At 33.9% G+C, this 22,962-nt stretch overlaps 3 protein-coding genes across 5 annotated transcripts; all 3 read right to left on the reverse strand.

Moving 5' to 3' along the window:
• Positions 1 to 560: 560 nt before the first annotated feature.
• Positions 561 to 7,253, reverse strand: LOC109186801 (VIN3-like protein 1). Of its 3 annotated transcripts, none has more exons than XM_019336948.1 (5): positions 7,046 to 7,253; positions 5,808 to 5,884; positions 2,703 to 3,314; positions 2,164 to 2,474; positions 561 to 2,061 (listed from the first exon to the last, which is right to left on the reverse strand). In XM_019336948.1, the coding sequence occupies exons 3-5, from the start codon at positions 3,158 to 3,160 to the stop codon at positions 926 to 928; spliced, it is 1,905 nt and encodes a 634-aa protein (XP_019192493.1). In that variant the 5' UTR covers positions 3,161 to 3,314; positions 5,808 to 5,884; positions 7,046 to 7,253; the 3' UTR covers positions 561 to 925. The 3 variants fall into 3 exon arrangements, with proteins under 3 accessions (XP_019192493.1, XP_019192494.1, XP_019192495.1); XM_019336949.1 differs by lacking the exon at positions 7,046 to 7,253 and adding an exon at positions 6,729 to 7,022; XM_019336950.1 differs by lacking the exon at positions 5,808 to 5,884.
• A 5,948-nt stretch (positions 7,254 to 13,201) lies between these two features.
• Positions 13,202 to 15,751, reverse strand: LOC109186882. The gene is made up of 2 exons (XM_019337063.1): positions 15,194 to 15,751; positions 13,202 to 13,427 (listed from the first exon to the last, which is right to left on the reverse strand). Exon 1 carries the CDS (start codon positions 15,655 to 15,657, stop codon positions 15,196 to 15,198), a length of 462 nt encoding a protein of 153 aa, XP_019192608.1. The 5' UTR covers positions 15,658 to 15,751; the 3' UTR covers positions 13,202 to 13,427; positions 15,194 to 15,195.
• Positions 15,752 to 20,259: 4,508 nt separating this feature from the next.
• LOC109186330 (heavy metal-associated isoprenylated plant protein 7-like) lies at positions 20,260 to 21,876 on the reverse strand. The gene is made up of 3 exons (XM_019336269.1): positions 21,629 to 21,876; positions 21,226 to 21,301; positions 20,260 to 20,603 (listed from the first exon to the last, which is right to left on the reverse strand). Exons 1-3 carry the CDS (start codon positions 21,830 to 21,832, stop codon positions 20,365 to 20,367), a joined length of 519 nt encoding a protein of 172 aa, XP_019191814.1. The 5' UTR covers positions 21,833 to 21,876; the 3' UTR covers positions 20,260 to 20,364.
• Positions 21,877 to 22,962: the final 1,086 nt, after the last annotated feature.

The following is a 22,962-nucleotide window of genomic DNA, read 5'->3' on the forward strand; positions in this document are numbered from 1 at the left end:
AAATAATTAATGAGGCTTTATCATGTTTGGTGAGCATATATTGTAATGAAGTCATTCACCCCTTGCATGGTATGGTTACCTCATTTAGTTTAGTTAATGAACTCTAAATAATCTAAAGAGTCTTGGATTATATTAACTTAACACAATCCATAGCTCATAATTGTTTTCAAACAAGTATTAAGTCTATCATTAAATTTATAATATTGATAATAAACAAATATTTAAATCTCTAGGCCAGCTGTCCCACAAAAAAAAAAAAAAAAAAAAACACATCCCTACAAGTCGATAATGTGGACAAAAAATACTACGTAAATTCTCATTTTTCATTCTTAAATTCTTGCTGCGAACACTTTTTTAGAGATCCATATGATTAAAATAATACATTGATCTCATCATAAATTACCACAATTGACTTACCCATTAATGAACTAACAACTTCTTGTTCACTATCAATATATACACTAAAAGTGCATCAAAAACTTAGCTCAATAAAAGTTTAATCAAATAAGAAGTGGAAAAGCAAGATTCAAGAAGTTAAAATAGGATTTGGGCACCAAATGTAACTTAACACAATGATGTATTATCCAAATGAATACTGAAATATTTGAGTTATGTTTCAGTTTGGGTGCTTTCAGAGAAACAAGAAATGGTTTCCTACAAATGTAAAAGCTTTCTTGAATCTAAATTCTCTCCCTCCTGGAGGGAGAGAGTCAATTCTTCCTTCCTACACAAAAGTAAAAGCTTTCTTGAATCCAAATGTTTTATAGGCTGAGCTACACAGGCCTGCCAGTCCACTACCAATGAATCACTTCACTAGCAACTTCACAAAAAATATTGCCTGTACAGAGAGAATGGGCAAGATTTTCTGCAACGATTCGTCAAAATAAATGTTAAAACTAAGTTTCAATTCTGTGTTTTGCACCTTTTAATGCCAGAGCCTACTGCAAAAGCCATTGCGAGGCCTCTTGCAGGATATGATGTCCGTAAAAGAATCAATCAATTGTCCTGCTAAGCTACCCGGATCATCCATGAGAGTTTGAATGAAGGTGTTCACCACCCGTCGTTCCTGCTCTGTTGATCTCAAACTAAACCAAGTAAGCAACTTTAATCTGAAGTCCTTCTTTATGTGACCCTCGCATTCCAGCCAGCGTATAATCTTTACACAGTATTCAAAGCTTTCGTCAAAGCACCCTGAACCGTTCTGAATTTGGATTGGCGATCCATTTATCAGTGTGCTATCAGAGTCGTGTGTCTCACCATTGGTGGTGCTAGCTGCCCTCTTCTTCCGTCCTTCCACCTTGGAATCAACTACAAAGTCGTGGGTCCCATGTGACCCGGCAACACCATTCCTCTCATTGTCATGAGAGACAGCATCGTCTGCCTCAACGGTTTGCCCAATCGTGCACCCGTTATCTTCATCCCTAGAAGAGTCAATAGGAGGGGTTAACTCTTCGTTCAAATCAGGAACTGAAGCAACATTTAAGTCAAGCTGCCGAGAAGCAGAAGGTTTATGGTCCTTTTGTACGGTGTTAGGTTTAACATTGTTGCATTCACAAAACTTTTCTATTTCTGCTCCACATAAGCCCTCCGAGCAGCCTTGCTGTTGAGCCCAGGCTAGCCTTAAGATCTTTCCAAGGTCACGGACCTTGAACCCAGAATCCGACTCCACTGCTGTTATAGCCTTGGAGCTTCCTCCAGTGTCTAGATTCCCCTTACCGTGATTTCTATCAGTCGGGCTCACGTTTCTACTGAATATCTCAACGCTCTTTGTGAAACACTTAGCCTCAGAGTGTCCCAAGTCACCTGCCTCTGTATATGATACAATCCTAAAGCAATATTCTGTGCAGGGAAGTAAATTAGATATCAAAACCCTTCTCTGAGTTCTTGGAAAGACACAAAGTGGCTCTTTTGTGTAAACGTCTTCTCTATTCCTACAGTACCAGAGCTTGTAGCCTTTGACATCTTCTGACGATGCAGTGGACAGCTCTATGAGTACAATAACAGCTGAAGAAGATGTCACTTCCTCGAAAAGGAACTTGCAGGCTGCTGGGCGTGAACCCTCTGGAAAAAAAAGGCATATCTTTACATAAAAAGACGATAGCTTTTAATTCAGTATATCAAAACAAAAATTATCTAATGCTGGTTTAACTAGACAAGTAATACCTCCGAGGTTAGGGGCAGCACAGGGCTTTGTAGCTAGCCATTCATCTGCTTTCTCAATAGCTTGAGAGCAAAGCTTTTGCACATCAACTGCAACAGAAAGCCTGCTAACAATGCCCCGGGCCATCTTGGCTGAAACTCCATTCACGGGGCCAACCTCTATTTCCAATTTTGCCTTGGCTTCTTTAATGATTTCATGTAGCTCTCGAAATCTAGAAGTCCCATCGAGGAGCCTGTAACACAAGTATATTCTATAACAAAGGACATCAACACGGCGAGCATCCTTTGCTATGCTAAGTTGTTTCTTCCAAAACCTGTCAAATTCAATCAAAACAGAGAATAAGCTTATGTGGATAACTATTTGAGATGATATCCCCCTAAATTGATTCTTATATGAGGCACTACAACTTAAAACGTATATCCTGGCTTTGTCTTTTTGGCTGCAGTCAAGCACATATAGATAACTATGAGCATTAGTGAAAAGCTAATAAATCTTGGCAAAGTGACTCTGAAGGAAAAGAGAATTTGGGTGAAGGACATACCCGAGTATTCCAGAAACTTTACCACACGAAGCACAACAATAACTCCCATCTAGCTGCATTAGTTGTCCAAGATCAACGACCCCTACCTTCCCTCGTTGGATGGCACACTCAATGTGGCAAGTTAATCCACAGGATTCTCCCTGACCAGACTCTGAAGCACATTCCAACCAAAGACTTGGATCCTTATTATCATCAAACAAGTGACAAATACAGCAAGAGCACCTCTTACAGAATGTGTCATCTATTGAAATAGAAGCTCGACAAGCAGAATTTTTGCAGATCCATGAACTTGAACATTTAAAATCTGAACACTGCTCTGTGGCTGGTGGTATTCGGACGGGGTTTTCCCCTTTCCTCTGCTGCTTTCTTGAAAGATGATCCTTGGGACTAGAAGACGATTTCTTTTGTTCCTGACCCTTCAAAATTTTCTTGCTTGACTTTGGTGGTTGCTCAGACATTTTACACTTGGATGAAGCCAATTTCTTCTTTTCCGTGAAGCAAAGTTTCGAAAGATCTTTTCTTGTAAAACAATTCAGCAATTTTTGGAGTGAATCTGGACAGTTTGATGAAACATTTTTACTTCCATTTTATCACGAGCAAAGATTTTGAAGCCTGAAACCAAAGGAAAATGTGCCAGTCAATCTTGCATACCAAATCCAATTCAGCATCATCTATTCATAGCATTTGGAATTCACAAAACCAATTTATCAGTAATTGAACACTTCAATTTAAATATATCTTTTGATGTTATCCAATAGCCAATAGGTTTCTTACATAGAGAACATATTTGATGACTATTGCATCTGAATCCATACTGTGACAAGCAGTCAAAATATGGTGAAAGGTCAAAAAGAACACATAAATCACCATCGTGATGGTGGAAACACAATTGAATTCGCAACCATGATGTCCCTATGTTTAAGGTGTGGAAAAAACAGAACTTTTTGACAACCAAGCATATAAATGCTCTCAAATGTGATCAGTGGTAAGGCGTGGCTAAGATACATAAGATCTGATTACTGATCAACAGAAGATCAAATGCATGCGATTTAGTTATCAGTTTCAGAGTTAAGATCCAATGGGGATAGCAAATGAGGTTTTTCTTGCATTCAACTATTTAAGTTTAAAAGAGACATTATAAAAAAAAAAAATCAAGGGGAGATAGAAAGCAAGCACGGTATAAACTATAGAAAAATTAGCAAAACACTGAATGCAGATCCCATCCAGGATGACACTAAATAGATGATATTCAAGAAATATCTTCTATTCAAACGAACAAATCAAATAACTTTGTCATCAGGAAATGACCAGCAGAAATGTATTTGTTTCCCACCTTGTTAGTTAAAACACATCCATGCTAATGGAAGATTGATTTTCAACTCTGTGGGCAATAAAATAATAAATAAAAAAAAAATAATAATAAAAGAGTATCTAACTTAAAGGGGATTACAGTTAAAGAGAAACCAATCATCCTTTAAGCAAGTACAGAATGAGCATGAGATTACGTGATACTGGAAGCATACCACAAACGAATCAACACAGAACACCTTGATCATAAACGGAATGGATTACGAGTGGATTAACTCAAAGACAAATGCTAGAAGAACACCCATATCACCAGATCTCAAATAATAATGCCAGATCTAGAAATATTGAGGGTTTCACATTACATCAATCTGAATGCCTTGTCTTTTCATCGATGAGAGTAGTTAACAATCATACAATGCAAATCCATTCCTGTATAAATAGTTGATGATTTCCATATAAACTTTGATAAGTTAAATCCTAAATTCCTAATGGTATTGGGCTGAATTCCTTGAAATATGATCCACCTAAAAAGCATAGAGGCATGATCCAATAACATGAAAGATACTAGTTTTTACCAATCCTATAACTTTAATGCACATGAGAAATATCCATCATTACATCTCAAAGTTAACAATAAAAAATCTCCAGGAAAAGGAAAGGAAAGATTACTTCAAACAATTGCACCATTTACAAGAGCAAGTATCATTCACATAATAAATGCCAGTATCGTTGTAATACTCTGAACTTATCCTTGAAGCATGTACTGAGAAAGATTCATGTAAGTGGACATCTAAATAAATAATAATGCTTTACCAAGTAAAACGACGTATACACAAACCAGCTGTTCTCTTATTTTAGGCAAGAACAGTAATGACTCACGCATGACATTAATATCACTTCTCCTCTTTTAAAGAAAGACAAACTAAAAAAAGCATGAAATTGATAAAAGCTTATCTTCTCATATATTTAAACTTTAGGGAAACGTAGGGCCTACTTAATGTTTCCACATATTATGTTATAAAGTTTCTTTATCATCCATAGGGAAAAGAACTGTAAATAGGTAGTTTACAGACCTTGCATGGCTCATATGGTGCCATAGAACCAATCAAATTTTAAGCCACTCTCCACCACAAAGCACAAAAAGGGTTGGTTTCATCTCCCATTTTCTACAACCCTTAGTTTTATGAGAAACACTTCAGGACTGAGATGAGAAGTATCAAACCTCAAGCCAATGTAGGTTGAGGAAAACATCCTCAATATCTTACTTGATTTATTAATTCAAAATTTTGGTAAAATAAAGCATGCAATCTATATTCCAATTACATAAAAATAAATAAATAAATAAATAAATAAAAAGGAAACAAAAGAGGGTATCAAAACAATAGGGGACTTTTGCTTTTATAAAGAGTGTAAGTGTAATTGCAAGGCCAAGGCTAAGACTGTTAAAGGATATCCTTGCACAAGAAGCTAAAATAATCGGAGAAAACTAGAGAAGAATCAACTTGATTTTCTGTATTCAAGAATCAGCTAGATATCGTACTTAAAAGCCACATGCAACAGAAAGGATTTGAAGGAGCAATCTATACAACCCAAAGCACATTAAACCAGTAATAAATGTCGAATACTTGTCCAGAAGTGGATTGAGCAAGTCAGTGTAGAGAAACAAACTCTTCAATACTCTATACATGTTCAAGTTCAAGTTCAAGAAACAGGGGACACTGCAAAGGCTGCCTGAGGAAACACCAAGGGAAATGTTTTAAAACATCCAAGAAACAACAGCATGAGGAAGCATCTCACCTTTAGCAAGAAAGCTATCTTCCACGTCCAAGTTGTGAAAGGCAGTTAGAAGTGCTGATGAAACCCTCCCAGCTGATCTGTTGTTAAAAATCATTTTTGAAAAAATTGTGGACATAGCAAAATAAGGTGTCGAGCTATGCATATATCCCATGTAATGTAAAAACAATAATCTTTCTCTACAAATCACTTCCAAAAAACACATACATATTGCATTTAGAAGAAAATAAAAAATAAAAACTTTGGCAACAATTGACTAAGACACTTTTTTCCTATTTCTCCCTATACGTAGAATTGTAGACTACAGTAAACTTGCATGGTGCTTATAAACTCCATTACTAAAACTTCATTTTGTTATAATCTTGATGTAACCATGTCCTGTCTACATTCAACAAACAAAAGGAACTCACTTGAATTATTTAAAATGCATGCAACCATGTCAGATATGTTGGTCCTGAATCTGATTATCATTGCCCTCTATTCCATGGCTACATAGTAACTCTCTATGATTTTCAAAGGATATGAAACTGAAACAAGTAAAGGGAGGCATTCACCTACATAAAAACAAGTATACAACCTCCGAAAACTTAGTAGCAGTATGTGCATGTTCTAGAGATTATTAAAGCTCAATTTGACATATAAAAAAGCATACTATCATTCCCAAGAACCACACAAATTCTTTCTCTTTTTACTTTTAATCTCTTCTTCACTGGGAATGGTATTTGACGGAAGAATGGAGAAAACAAGTCAACAAAATAACCCAACTAATTGGCTAAAACAAACAAGAAATATAAGCACAAATACGATCAGTAATCACATCCATTACTTATACACTCCAATAAAGAATGACATTTAGCTAAATACTGGAAACTCAAGAGCCCAAAACGAAAAATATAGATAAGAACAAAACATCAGCACACCCACATTTGGCATTTAAAGCAGTCCCCCACATTGAGAATTTAGACATTGCCCAAAATCCCTGAAAACCCATACCAAGCGCTGCCAGCAAACTCCATACTCCCCTCATGGCATCGTTGCAATCAAGCTTATCCCCGGCGTAAATATAAAACACATATATTAACCACACAAAAATCCAAACTTTCGAAATAATCAATAAATATTCATAGTATGGAATACCCAGTCGCAGATCTGAACCCAGAAACATTCTACACATCCAAATTCAAAGAAGCGCACGTATAATATATGGTGTCAAAGCCGGAAAATTCCGAAGAAAAGAATACCTGTAGGAAGGAAAGAAACTGGGAGAGAAAACGACTAGGGCTTCTACGCAGGTGAAGGAGAAAAGGGGTTAGGGGGTTTCATTCGGGATGGTAACGAACGAATGAAAAAACAAAAAACTAAAAAAAAAAAAAAAAAAAATCTTTGAAACGAAAGCTTTCTTCTCTCTTTCGCTGTTTTTGTTTGGAGTGTTAGTTGGGGACTTTTCTTGTTTCTGCTGCGTAATTGAACGCTGATTGGAGCTGAAGCGGCGATGCGTCACGGGCGGGAAAGGCGCGTGGGTAAACGGGATCAGCTGGAAAAGCGCAGTGGTTGATTCTTGGCGTTGGAAGTACCAGGACCACCTGTCTGTCTCTGCTTTGCTCGTGCTCCTCACGCGTTGTTTTCGCGCGTAAAGATAAGATTATTTGGATATGTCTCATTTTTCTTTTTTATTATTAATTGCTCGTTTTAGTTATTATTCCGTATTAGTGTATTACGTAATAAGATAGCCCCCGACCCCATTTTTCGCCAATATCCCAAATGGGGAATATATATTAGGTCACGCTTTAATGTTGTATATTATATGAATACGGTGGAGAAGATTATGAGCGGGTGGTAATGTGATAGATTCGCATCTTATATCATAGAGTCACACTTACGGCAAAACGTTTTACGAATCTTTATTCACAAAATAGGTCAGATCGGATCAATATAAAAATATTTATACTGAAAATATAATACTAATCATGAATAAAGTATTTATTATAATATAAACATGAAACATATAATAGTCTATTTTTTTTTAGTACTACTGACTCTGTTACAATGTAGTATCTGTTCATAACTACTTTCTCAATCTACTGAAGCACAAATAGTCAATACCGTAAGACTGAGACTCAGACCCATGACCTCTCACTTGGAAGAGCTGCACTACTTCATGCCACTAGATCACAAGGTCATTGGCACATATAATAGTCTAGTATATAAACTCATAATAAACTAAAAGGTTTTCAATATGACGTGTGATTTTGTTATATATAGATGCAGTGTATGTAGCATATCACACGGCTGAACTATATGGTTTGATTTCACATTTTGCACGCACCATAAGTTGAATATGGACCATTTCTCAAGAAGCTAAGCAAAGTCGACGTTGACAATTAAAGATTTCTACGCGGAATATAATCTTCATAAAATATAGAAGATGCAAGTTTTAGCATCAACTTGACAATCATATACTGTGTATGCATATATGTGTATAGAAACTTATTTGGTACTCTTGAGATAAAAGTGGTATTAACATAGTATTAAATTTGACATTGCATGATATGATCTATCATAATATTTTACATAAGTAATAATTAACATAAACATAACGTTGATGCTTTGTTAAAAAAAAAAAAAAAAAACGTTAATGCACGAAAAGTAATTGCCACTTTAAAAAATGATAAACATGTTATAAGTATTAGTTATAGTCGTACTTTCAACGGCAGGGTCAAGGTAGAGAACCTGAGTAGTAATTAGGGTGCAAAAGTGTATAGGCGATGAGGGAATAGAGAAATTTGAGTGATAAAAAAATGCATAGAATATAAGAGCGAGAGAGTTACTCAATGCACATCCTTAAATAGTGAGTGTAAATTTTTCTCGTCACCTAGAAAAAAAAAATACTAATCTTTAATTTCAATATTATATGAGTCTAATAGTGTATGCAATTAAATTGAAATGAACATGAAGACACAACAAAATATGTTTGTTTAATAAATTCATCCATCATATCCAACGTGGAAAAAAAAATACTCGGTTTCATATTGTTGATGTAACAGCTATAAGATAGTTAATTGCAGTATTTTATGTATAAGTATTTATTGCTTACAAATTGCCAAATTGGCCACTCGGTAACCGAATATTACGCAGACGTCGGCCGATTTCTTTTTCTTTTCTTTTTGTTGGGTTTCTTTAACAAAATAAATAAATAAAAACCCCGTAATTTGTAGTGTTATTTACGTGCATTGATTTGAAAAAAGAAAGTTTGGTCAAAATTGCCACGTAATAAACAAGGTTGAATGAGACGAACGCTTTACACGCACTTTTAGGATGCATTGGGATAGAGCCACAGAAGGCCTATTTTAATATATATATATATATATATATATATATATATATATATATATATATATATTATTGATTCTATTACATTGTAGTATGTATTTGTATAAAATATCTATTTAATTTTATAAAAATATATATCTTTTCCATATATTATGTCTTAAAAAAATTAATTTAAACCCTGTATTTGAAAAGTTCTTAACTATACTATGATTTTGTTTTTTTAAATTGTACAACTAACGGATTAGTAGTTTATTTTTGGGTTTAGATTTAAAAAATAATATGTAAATGGTTTTCTTTTAACAAAATGATTAGATTGTACATATACAATATATTTATATTGTCTATATAAAAATTTAGTAAATGATTTATTTAGATCAGATGGACAAAAAAGATATAATTAAAAAAAAAAAAAAAAAAAAAAAAACTAATGAAAATTTGACAACAAGGTAAATGAGAAGCCAAACTTGTCCAAAAGTGTGTTTTATCAATCGTTATATCCTACACCACGGCGCACATAGCACTGTGCGCCGCGCGCCTCCCAAAACGACGTCGTTTTGGGGTAATGTTGGGAGGCGCGGTAGGAAGTTGCTGAGATTATGTGTATTTATTCATAACGTTATGTGTATTTGTTCACAACGTTATGTGTATTGGTTCATACAGTTATGTGTATTTTTTATACAATTATGTACGTTCTTTTTATACAATTATGTACATCCAAATCAGAAAATTTGTGTGTATTATGTTACGAGTTGATGTGTATGATGTTAAAAGTTTATGTTTATTATGTATTATGTTAGATTATGTGTATTATCTTTTAAAAAGAGTGTATATTTTGTTATATAATTATGTACATTCATGTATAACATTATGTGTATTCTAGTATAACATTATGTACATTCTTGAACAGCGGTTTTTTTTTTTAAGAAAAAACTACTGCCATTCACTGGGGCGGGAAATTTCAAAAAAAAAATAATTAAAACGACGTCGTTTTGCATCTGGGCGCATAGTGCAACGCGCGCCGTGGTGTAGGATATAAATTGCCGTGTTTTATCATCGTATTAATTAAAACAAAAGACTTTGGGCCAGGTAAAGGAGAAGGGGGGGCGGGGGTGCAATCGTTATGCTATGGACCCGTGTCCAGTATGCATTGTGGACACGGTAACGGTGTAGTTAGTGGCACCATTATCTTTCAGTTTCTTTTTTTTTTTTTAATTTTAGACCGCTTCGTTATAGGAACATATGTTCATAATTTTATCACTATATATGTTCATAATGTCAGAGCTCTGTGTTCATAATTCCATAACTGTACATTCATAATTTCGTAACTGTACATTCATAATTCAATAGTCAAGAAAGAGGCTAGGAACTGTGATGCGGATCGAACCGCCAAATAGCATGGGAGGAACTCTTCAGGTTGACGCCTTAGAAATGGTCATTTAAATAGTGAAGTGAGTACCGTTTTAAGGATCTTTTGTGACACCAAAAAGAAATAATGATAAAATTTACAAATTCATAGAAAACGATTTAACTTAAAGTTTTGAAAGCTTGGTTTGAAGGTCCAGTTCTGAGTTACAGATTTGGAAATTTGACTTTGATTTTGATTGGAGTTGTTCAAATTTGGAATTGCACATTTGCACCCACCCGTGCTTGGGGGTTAGTTTGGTTTGGTTGATGATGTATCCAAATTTTATTAGTTGTACGGTGCAAATGACCGACTTTCTTGGTGGAGAATTGATACCATTCGTTGACCGATATATCTAATTAGTCACCGTCCACACGCAATTAACACCGTGCATGCAAAATGTTACTCCTTATTTTGATTTACGGGAAAATCTTCCACCATAATTTATTTAAATGTGTGATTCGAGTAAAATTTTATCTTATAACACCGCTAAATGATTATAATAAATTAACTCAATCTAAGTTGCTTATAATTGATCGGCTCAAACCAAGCTCCTACAGAGAGTTGAATTTAGGGGTATATTCAATTAAGACTTTTATAAATTTTCAAATACTTTTAAAATGTTGGATTTTAAATGACTTTTGTAGAATCTTTCTAGACTTTCATAGAATCTTTTAAACTTATATTAATTTTATACGAGTCTATAAAAATTCGTAGGACAAATATTTATAAATTTTTAAAAACCTTTTCATATTAAAAAATCTACGAAAGTCATTAAGACTCCAACAAACATTCCATAACTTCTATTAATATATTATTTATAATTTTCTTACAAAACGTTTATAATACATAATATACTTTTATAGATCATAAATAAATTAATGCATAATAATAATAATAATAATAATAATAATAATAATAATAATAATAATAATAACAAATAAAGGATGTAACAAAAATAGAGTGTATTATACATAAAGAAAATATAACCAATTTTCACTAATGATATAACCAATAAAAATATTTCTTTATTTTAATTTTTACTAGTTGTCTTGTGTAATACATTTTGATCTTCGCTCTGTACTGTTCGGGTATTCCCCTTCTTAATAATAATAAAAAATTCATGTGAAAAAGTCTACATAAATCATATTCTGATAGAATCTACAAAAGTTAATTAGTTTTTAAATATTAATATACTTCTAAAGAGTTTTTAAAAGTCTAAATTGAATACCACCAAACTTTTAAAGTCGATAAAAGTCTGTAAAAATTTATAAAAGTCTTGATTGAATACACTCCCCTTAGAGCATTATGATTACCAAACAAAATGTCTAATCAACTTGAATGGTGTTGCGTTGTATGTGTAATGCAAATATGAACTTTTTTTTTGAGTTATATTATAACATCTCGTGTGTGTGTGTGTGTTTTGGGGTGGGGGTGGGAGAGAACTCCTATACTTGAGCATAAAAATGACACGGAGAGGAGGGAGAGACAATTAGTATAAATAATGTATTATAAATGATGATTAACCAATAAACCTGTATAATACAATCAATGGATATGCTATGATACAATAAACAGAACCAAATACAAAACAACTTCTATATGGAAAGATAACGATATGATATGCGAATTGAGATTGTTTTGACAAATATTTATTCTCATATTATCCATTTCCTTCATTTGGCTAGTGATTTGGAATATGATAATGTAAAATTTATAAGACCAACTTTAGTGTTTCGTCTGGCCCAATGATATATGTATATCACATAATTTTCATCTTGTAATATAAATCAAACAAAGTTCAGTTTTAGTATTCTTTCCCAACAGTTCCGTAAACCACACTACACAACATTCATTTTCTATATTAGCGCAGTGAACCGCACAGGGAAACATGCTAAACATGCAGGTGTACTACATGATCAGGTACGTGGGGCTTACTGTCATGGACCGTTTTCTGTGATTATGTTAAGACACAATGAATGAATCATGAATGAGCCAACTAATTAACTTGCCAAATGGGTAAAGGGGCGTCAATAGTGTGCCAAATGGGTAAAGGCGCGTCAATAGCATTAAGAATGTTCTGTCTTAGACGCTAAGGTCTTACTGAATCAAACATGTCAACCCAGTTAAGTTTGGGGAACCTGTCCCTAATCTTGAACTTGACTATGAAGAGGACCAGAGGTCGGACCAAATCAGACATGTCAACACAATTAAGTTTGAGGAGCCTGCCCCTAATCTTGAACTTAACTATGAAGAGGACTGATGTGATTCGAAAGGCACAACTGGTCAGGAGCTATTGTCGTTCCCCGATCCACGAAATATGCGGGGCCCCAGGACGCCGCACAAACATTGTGTGCTACGCCGAACTCTATGTTTGTGACATTACGCTACGCTAATTCTGAATCTCCAGAACCCCTACCTGAATTGTTAGATATATATCGCAAGTCACCCAAACAATATCTCAATTAATCCCTATCGTTGACTCTACATACAAATAATCCATCTCCACACTACCGAAATACAAATAATCCATCTCCACACTACCGCCAACTTGAAGAGTCCAATTTCTAATCTAAAAATTCAAGAGCCCAAACCCTAGCTCCAAAATATTGAGACTACAATCTAGATCTCATAAGCCTGCCCCCAAGTCCATAGAAAAATGGTATTGCTGAATTGAAGCGATTAGGCATATAACATTAGAGCCATTGCGTAGTACAAACAATAAACATAAAGCATATATACAACAATAATGCATTGTCCATCTGCTATCATAGGCAGCTAGATCTTTTGATTACATTTAACTTAATTTATCAGTACATAATACATTCTGCGTCCACTATTTTGCGGAAATTATTTCACAGGCTAATTAAAATCCACAACAGATGAATCACCTGCAAAGGATCAAAATGGTTATCAGTGGATTTACCATAGTAAATCAATCTGTTGTTTATCAGCAGAACAACAATAGTAGCCACGCATATATGCATTCATTTCATATGGGATTCTAAGATGTTTGTATACTCGGTGCAATTCTACCCTTTTCTTTGTCCGAAGTACTATGGAGGGAGAGTATAACTTACAACCCCGGTATGGTAGAATTTACCTTCATTCCTAATATCAACCACAAACCCGTGCATGTCGTGTGTGTGTGTGTTTGTGTGTGTATATATCAAGGTTGAAAAAATCGCTAGGCGCCTGGGGACCGCCTAGGGCGCCTAGAGTGCCTAGACGAGCGCCTAGGTGGCCGACCGCCTAGGCGCGATTTTTGCAACACTGGTATATATATATATATACACACACACACACTGATGATCAACATCACTGATTGCAGATATACATGTAACAAAGAGCAATCGAACAGACTTAAAGCAACAATAAGGCTAAGAAACTTCAAGCAAGATGTGTTCTTAGACTCGAGTATCAAGCCCCGCCCCGGCTCCTCTGCCTTTACTAGAGAGCTCTGGCTGTTCTGTTCACATTTCCCATTAAATATTCACCTTCTACTCCATGCGATATATCAGTATACTATTTTTAGTTTATTTTAATGTTATTTATTAATACTATGTTAGTATGTTACCTCGGCTTGTTAACCATTAACTTGGTTCCTTTTATGGTCTGACATTCAGAATGCATTCAATAACTATAAAAATGAACTTGCAAAAGCTATATTTGTCAAATGCTAGAGGGACATAAAAAAGTTCACTCGGAAACTATAGAGTGATAGATTTCAACTAACAAATTAAAGGTCATGATAAAAGAACTGATTTTTTTTTAATTTGAAACCAAAAAACCGCAACCAAGATTTATACACACACATACATACAATAAATAAATACACACAGAGAGACATTTGTGTATATACAAATGTATAAGCAGCAACAATTAGCTGGCATCATCATGCATGTGCAGTAGTAATGACAATAGACTGTCCAACTAACAAACCCAAAATGCTCGGACTCATTGGGGAACAAAGAAAAGTAAAGACATTAGAAAACCACACATAATTGGAAGAGTGAAAACTCAGTTATGTAGTATGTACATACGTTTCACCACATGCTAAGGATCAGCAATTCGCCATACTTTTTCCTCTTCTAAAAAAGGAAAACCCATGAAACTTTGACTTAACTTGGATACTGAATCTAGTTTAAAAGTAAAATTCTTTAAGAAGTAATCAAGCACATACAATTAACTTCCCTGTCATCAACAAAATAGCAAGTTCACCCTCATAACAACAAAGTTTAAAAAGGGTCATACTTTTTCAAGAAAATCAAGAAAAAAATTGCCTTGAACCCTATAAATTGGATTAAGGGTCTGGCTAGGTTAGTAATTACTTGATTTAGGGGATCTCAGAGTTGACTTTCCAGTTTTAACAAATTCAATAAAGGTGAGAAATTTTCTCATGGGGGAAAGAGGCCAGATTACAATTTTCTTAAATTTTTTGTTCCAGAGCTCATACCTTTAGCATTTTTCACTAATAAAGTTTAATCTTGAAAGTAAGTAACAGTTATATCAACCTAAATACATAATTCTTCACAATAACATATGTAAACTACAAAGCAAGCAAGCAACAAACAAGTGAATTTAGTAATTGAACTGAAAGTAAAAGCAGATTGGAAAAGGAAGTAAAAAATTAAGGGAAGCAAACGGCAGTACATACCCTCAAGAAGAGGAGCGCTTGCCCTCACACTCAGGGCTCTCGTCGAAATTCTTAGAAGGGTATTTGGCGGTGACCATTCCAACCTCGAACACCAAGTTGTCGCCGCTGGATCTGATTCCGGTGATGCCCCACCACTTGAAGAAAGCCCTGACGTTGATCCCGTCGAGCTCGGCCATACGATTTTCGACGATTTTCCCCGTGATTTTCTTCGAATAAGTCGCCAGGTAGTTATCCGGCGGGAGAGTGATTCGGCACTTGTCGTCAAGAAACAAGACGAAGCTGCCGGTGGTCCGGTTAAGGCTGTAGCCTCGGACGTTTGTCGGGAGAAGCCCGATGGGAAATCCGTACTTGATTAGCTCGCGGTGAGCATCGGATAGAGTCGCTTTCGGGGTCTGATCCGGGTCGGAGCGGGAGAGAGTGAAGACAAAGGCGAGGGCGATAAAAAACAAGAGCCGCTTTGCCATTTTCGTGTTGCGAGTATCAGTGTGCGCGAGAGAGAAGAAGAAGAAGAAGAAAGTAGAAGATTTTTATGGTGGAAACTGGAAAGTTGAGTGAGAAGGATGAAAGAGAGATTTGACTACGTAATACAAAGGCTAAATTAATGACTCCAGTCCCATTATTATCGCCCAACCACTTCGTCCAAAACATAATAATCCGTACCCAATAGTTTATCATTTTATTTTTCCCAAAATGTTGAATCCACAATCCCTACCCAATAGGATATCTGGAAGAATGTAAATCATGCGCACAAGAAGCCCTTTCACTTCAAGATATTACTCCTACAATACGAGACTCGATCCCTAATCATTTTTTTTTTTCAAACTTCACCATATGACTAACTGAGCTATTCATGCGGGCTAGTTTATCATTATCCCTACCCAACAGGATATCTGAAAGAATGTAAATCATGTGCACAAGAAGCCCTTTCACTTCAAGATATTACTCCTACAATATACTTAGTGAGACTCGATCCCTAATCATTTTTTTTTTCAAATTTCACCCTATGACTAATTGAGCTATTCATGCGGGCTAGTTTATCATTTTATCATATATTTTAAGGATGAGTAAGGTACTATTGTTACTCTCAATATGTTATGTTGTGGAACCGTGTTCACCATGCGCATGGTGAACACGGACGGGATAGATCCATAATTTATAAGCTGTAAATTCGTAATTTCTATATTGTAGATTCATAATTTCTATATTGTAGATTTATAATTTCTATACTGTAGATTCATAATTTTTATATTATAAATTCATAATTTCTATACTGTAGATTCATAATATCTGTACTGTGAAGACGAAATAATGCGATTGCGAAGAGAGAAACGTCGTTAACAACAAATGAAAAACAAAATTATGAATTTACAGCATAGAAATTATGAATCTACACCTGTGTTTATCATGCGCATGGTGAACACGTTTCCATAGCATAATTTGCGTCAGTCGTTATGCTATGGACCCGTGTCCAGCATACATTGTGGACACGGTAACGGTGCCGTTAGTGGCACCGTTATCTTCCACCAATTTTTTTTTTTAATTTCAGAGCGCTTCGTTATAGGAGCATATGTTCATAATTTTATCACTATATGTTCATAATTGTAAGTTCATAATGTCAGAGCTCTATGTTCATAATTCCATAACTGTACATTCATACTTCCATAACTGTACATTCATAATTCAATAACTGTAAATTCATAATTTTAGAAGCTCTATGTTCATAATTTTATCACTATATGTTCATAATTGTAAGTTCATAATGTTAGAGCTCTGTGTTCGTAATTTCATAACTGTAATTCATAATTTTCGAAGCTCTACATTCACAATTTTAGAGCTCTACGTTCATAATTTTATCACTATATGTTCATAATTGTAAATTCATAATGTCAGAGCTCTGTGTTAATAATTCTATAACTGTACATTCATAAGTCCATAACTTTACATTCATAATTTCATAAACGAATAACACCGTTAACGGCTAGACAAAATCAATTTTTTTTATAACTAGAATATCGTCGTTTTAAACTCGTGTCCTCTGCATAATTTGCCAATTTGCGTTGTTACTCTCAACTTTGAATTCTCAATAAAGGAGGAGTGGCCTGGGTCCATTCGGCCATGGTCCACAATTTTATTTGATCCAAATGATTATTAGAGCCTACAGTCAAGATTTGGGCAAGGTCCACATAATGTTACGTGGACCATAACAAAAAGTACATTTTTAATATACTAAATATATATTATTTTTGTATTGAATATACATTATACAATATAATGTACACTCAGAACAAAAATAATGTACATCCCCTGAATACAATGTATATTATCTTTGTACTGAATATACATTATTTTTGTACTGAATGTACATTATTTTACAGGAGACAAAATATGATCCACACAACTTGTGTGGACCATGGTCCACACTCCACACAATAATGATTGCAAGATTTGAGCAAATTATGTTGTGCAACTGAATGCACCATGCGCATGGTGCATACGATGCAAAACGACGTCGTTTTGGTTAAAAAACGCGCGTCTCATTTTAAAAAGAAATCAAGTTCGATTAACGGCAATAGCATTTTTATATATCCATAAATTCATAACTATATATCCATAAATTCATAACTATATATCCACAAATTCATAACTATATATCCACAGTGAATGAATGAAGTAAAAATCCACAATGAATGAACTAAATATCCACAATGATTGAACTAAATATCCACAATGAATGAACTAAATATCCATAAATTCATAATTATATATCTAGAAATTCATAACTATATATCCATAAATTCATAACTATATATCCACAGTGAATGAATGAAGTAAATATCTACAATGAATGAACTAAATATCCACAATGAATGAACTAAATATCCAGAAATTCATAACTATATATCCAGAAATTCATAACTATATATCCACAATAATGCTATTGCCGAGAATCGAACCTGATTTTTTTTTTTTAAGTGGGACGCGCGTTTTTAGTCAAAACGACGTCGTTTTGCATCGTATGCACCATGCGCATGGTGCATTCGGTTGCACAACATAACTATTGCAAGATTTTGGGAATTTATTCTGTAGATTCGTGTTCACACTTTGCATACAAAATGTTTACAATTTTATATACTAAATGTTCACAATTTACATACTGAATGTTCACAACTCAAATTGTGAACTTCATATTATATAAATTGTGTATTTTGGACCCGAGTCTATGGCATAATTGTTGCAAGATTTGAGGGTCAAAACACAACAAGACATCAAATATAAGGTCTTTAAACGTATAATGTGTTGAAAATATGTTGTAGCACAACTACTTGTTTGGTTGGATGTTCGTTTAAGACTAAATTAAAGGGATAGAACAAGAATTTGTGTCGTGTTCAATAACAATGTCTTAAAAGAAATTTCTCAATGACGGTGCAGTCGTTTTAAGTCTAAAAATGTTCATCATGGTTAAGCACATCAATAGCTACATATACGTGCATCCGTAAAATATAGTTAGAGCAATATTATCAGTTAGAGATATTATAGGGTTATTATAAGATTGATTAGGAAAGAGAATATAACAGGGGAGAGGAAAAAAAAAATATTTTAAAATTAGAAAAAAATGAATATAAGGCGCATCTGACGCGCCCGTTGGGTGCACTCGTGACAGTCACGAGTAACTGTCACGTTTGGCTCTTTTTCATGCTGGGTCCCACCATTCTGCCATTCTCTCGGCCATTGTAGTTGCTTCCCAATTTTATCTCTCTCTCTCTGTTATCTCTCATCCATATAAGCATTAAATACATTAAAAATAGTACATTCTCCCCACTTGCTCCCGGTGTGGATGCTATTAGAACTTCACTTGTTACTACTCAAATAAATTAGATGGATGTGCGAATGGGGAAAGCAGTGAATAGTAGTTGATTGGCACTCGAATGGACACATGTATGGTCTGGAATTTTATAGGCTTGTCATCCATTTATTTCTCCTTATATCTTAATTACCCTAAAAATACTATAAATATGGAGTCTTGTGTCTTATTTAGACACCATTTTCTTAACCAGCAATTGACTTCCCTAGTACAATGTCTTCTTTCATTTATGGGCAACATTACCTCACTTGTTTAAGAAGTTGTAATAACCCATATTGGGATTGAATTGAAAGCTTGTTTTCAATATTATTCATTAAAAAGAACAATTATACCAATTATGATTAGGATGGGACTCAAATTTAAAATTTTATTTATGAAAAGGAAGAGTGGTGCAATTAAACCACAATTACTTGTCTTTTGATTCGTGATGATTCTACCATAAAAAAAAATAACTCCAAAAATTTAAATTGTCTAATTAAATGAAATCATGTTTAGACCTACAATTATATATATTTTGAACTTAATAAGCCCATAAAAAGAGCATGGAAATGATGAATACTGTGAGCTCTTTATTTATTAAGACCCAAAACTATATTGCCCTTCTAATAATCTGGAAACATATGCTTGAAATGGACTAAAATTTTGTGTTGGGCCTAATATGACACTACATCAGATTTCGGCACATTCGTCGGTGGGAAATTATGCTGTGGAATCGTGTCCACCTTGCAAGGTAGATACGGTTTCAAGATAGTTCATAATTATGAATATATATGAATATATAATTTTAAATTATGAACATAGAGTTGTGAACATATAGTTCTATAATTATGAATATAGAGATTCAATAATTGTGAATATGAAGTTCAAAAATTATGAATATATAGCTTTATAATTATGACATATAGTTCAGTAATTATGAACACAGAGTTCTGTAATTGTAAATATAGAGTTCAAAAATTATGAATATGTAACTTTATAATTATGAACATATAATTCAGTAATTATAAACATAAAATCGTGTCCACCTTGCAAGGTGGACACGATTCCATAGCATAACGGTTGGAATATTCATTTTTAATACACAGAATTATCATTTTTTGAAAGTTCATTTTTAATAGTTTCATATAATTATTTTCGGACATTGTAATCATCTCAATACGCAAAATATTTGCATTAAATTCAGACTAATACATACAAAGCTAAATTGCTATCAATTTTGGGAGCTCTCACAAACATTATTATTGAAACACAAGCTAAGTTAAACTTTCTCGATTCTTTTCCTTCTCCTAAATACTGCATACTGAACCAGCTAAACACATGCGGTCAACTTCCTCGATTTTTTAACATCATATTGCCACTTGAAATTTACAAAATAAACTTCAATATATAAACATGAGAAGAGATGAGATGAATTAAGTAAGGTGAGGAGAAGTGGTCCAAAGCTGGCATTTTTAACCTTTGAAACACTCTCCAACACTTCGAAAGGCACAACATCACCTATCACGACAACCATCTTTGTTTCCATGTCTATTTCGTATGAAGTTACTCCTGCATCATTTAAAAAAAAAAAATAAATCATATCATATATTTGCACATTATTAAAAAACAATAATACTCCGTATAATTTTGATGAAAATTTAAAAATAAATTGTAATATACATTTAACAGTGACGCAATGTAATGTCGTATTAACTACATTATACATTGAATGCAATTCAACATATATCATAATTATATTAATTAGTATGTGGTTGAGAATAATATACTATGATAAGTTTTTATAGTGTGATTTTTCAAAAAAATAAAAAATAAAAATTATTATTATACTTGAGAATAGTTATATCTCTCCTTTTTTTTTCTTTTTCTTTTTTTCTTTTTTAAAGAATAAGCATAAATCAATATAAGTCTAAGAGGAGTATTTCTTGACAATAGTAACTAATTATGCATGTAATTAATAATATAAATTAGTGTATACACTATTAGAAATTATGAAATTTCCGACCACTTGAAAGTGATCTTAAATCAAGTTAAAAGTAAAAAGTGATCAGAAATAGCAATAAAGGTTTTTCCGGATACCAAAAGTGGTCGGAACAAGAATTTCGGCTTCATTTAAGATCAGGTGGTAAGAAATTTCATAATTTTCAGTATGTAGCGATAGTAGTAGCCATACCTTCCATCTTGGAGATATGTTTCTCCACTTTCTTTGCACAGCTTTTGCAGTGCATGGACACCCTTAGCACCACTGTCTACATGGTTTAACAACATAATATAATTAAGATTAGCACACTTTAATTTCCCTTAATTAGCTTATTGTCATAATAATCATGTTTTTCATTAGTTAATCTAGTTTCCAACTAACAAGGGAAAAAAGAGCAAAACTGCATGTATATATGTGGCGGTTTACATTATAACTCTCTTGTATAGTTTATGGACTATTATACAAGAACGAGGTTTACCCAATGCATAACCTCAGTCAATGTATGAGGGTTTCCCTCAATTGTACTGTCACCAAAAATGGAGAAATAGGAAGAAAAGACAGAAGTGTGAAAGCCATATATATATATTATATTTACCTTAGGCTTGAGGTGAAAAGCCAAGGTGGTAGGTTCTGCAACAACATCCTTCAACTTGACCACCTGCCCTACTTTAGGACCAATGAAAGGCTTCTTCTCAAAATCATCTGGACTGTCAAAACCATTGCTGCAAAAGCAAGAGCCTGATGATGATGATCCAGAAAACAGGCACAAAGAATCCAAGCCAAAACTGAGCCTCCCCATCTTGATGATCTGCAGGTGGGTTCAAGAAGAGAAGATGAGCTAGCTAAGCTACTTTAATGAGAAGAAGCTAATTAATTAAGGTGCATATATAGTGTGAAATGAGAAGGGCAATGGTCAATTTTGTGTCACTAAATATGCCATCCAATATGGGTTGGAGTCAAAGCTAAAGCCAATACTAGTGGGCTCACTTTTGTCTAGGGAACAAAAACTAGATCTTGTCATGTGCTGATGAGGAGCTAGCTAGGTCTAGTAAAATTAAAGTTTTTGATTTTGGGTGGGGCAGTGCATGCATATACATGCGTTTCTTCAGACTCTTCAACAATTTCTGTTGAGAATTATATTAGTAGCTTGGTAGATCAGAAATGAGCTGAGGTTTCTTTTGATGATAGCTATATATATATATATATATATATATATATATATATATATATATATATATATATATGGCAATTAAATGGAAGAGGAAATTGCTGCATAAAACAAGGATCTTGTAGAAGAAGGCCCTCTAAATTCTAAACTTCTTGTCATGATATGTGACATACAGTATAGTATATAGTATCATTTCTAGTATGGTACAGCTAATAAGTAGCATAATGCATATCTATTGCCTTTAATTGGCAACAATTCATATATATATATATATATATATATATATATATATATATATATATATATATATATCACTATCCAATGTCATAAACTTAATGATTTATTGCCACTTTTGATTTCATGACTATTATTCACTTTTCACATTTGGTTCTTAACAATAATTGAAGCATATGCTCCATATCAACTTATACATATATTATATATGCTCAACGCGTCCCCTCACATGTGTGAGCCGATTGCTTTTTGATAGGCTCCAAGCACAGTGTGGACCATAGTCTTTTTTTTTTTTTTAAATATCAAATTGAACTTCCCAACTAAAAGTCTAAGCTGATAATTGGATTGAACATTTATGTTAATATGTTATATGTTCAACATTAACTATATATTAATTTTGTCACATTTGGTGAACAAATATATTTTTGTTGCTACATTGCTCCTGACGACTAAATCTATGGCAATTTCTTGTCGAAAAATGTAAAATTCTCTCACTTGAGGTTATTGTTACAAGGGAAAAATCATCC

Source organism: Ipomoea nil, unplaced genomic scaffold (genome assembly GCF_001879475.1).
Source record: "Ipomoea nil cultivar Tokyo-kokei standard unplaced genomic scaffold, Asagao_1.1 scaffold1407, whole genome shotgun sequence".
Classification (NCBI taxonomy): Eukaryota; Viridiplantae; Streptophyta; class Magnoliopsida; order Solanales; family Convolvulaceae; genus Ipomoea; species Ipomoea nil.

Excerpts from the sequence above, each read along its gene's own strand:
- LOC109186801 (XM_019336950.1), bottom strand. The coding sequence starts at position 3,160 with ATGTCTGAGCAACCACCAAAGTCAAGCAAGAAAATTTTGAAGGGTCAG. Across the intron at positions 2,475-2,702 it reads AAAGTTTCTGGAATACTCGG|GTTTTGGAAGAAACAACTTA; the intron begins GTATGTCCTTCA and ends TGAATTTGACAG. Across the intron at positions 2,062-2,163 it reads TGCTGCCCCTAACCTCGGAG|AGGGTTCACGCCCAGCAGCC; the intron begins GTATTACTTGTC and ends TTTTTTTTCCAG.
- LOC109186882 (XM_019337063.1), bottom strand. The coding sequence starts at position 15,657 with ATGGCAAAGCGGCTCTTGTTTTTTATCGCCCTCGCCTTTGTCTTCACT.
- LOC109186330 (XM_019336269.1), bottom strand. The coding sequence starts at position 21,832 with ATGGGGAGGCTCAGTTTTGGCTTGGATTCTTTGTGCCTGTTTTCTGGA. Across the intron at positions 21,302-21,628 it reads CTTTTCACCTCAAGCCTAAG|ACAGTGGTGCTAAGGGTGTC; the intron begins GTAAATATAATA and ends TAAACCATGTAG. Across the intron at positions 20,604-21,225 it reads ACATATCTCCAAGATGGAAG|GAGTAACTTCATACGAAATA; the intron begins GTATGGCTACTA and ends TAAATGATGCAG.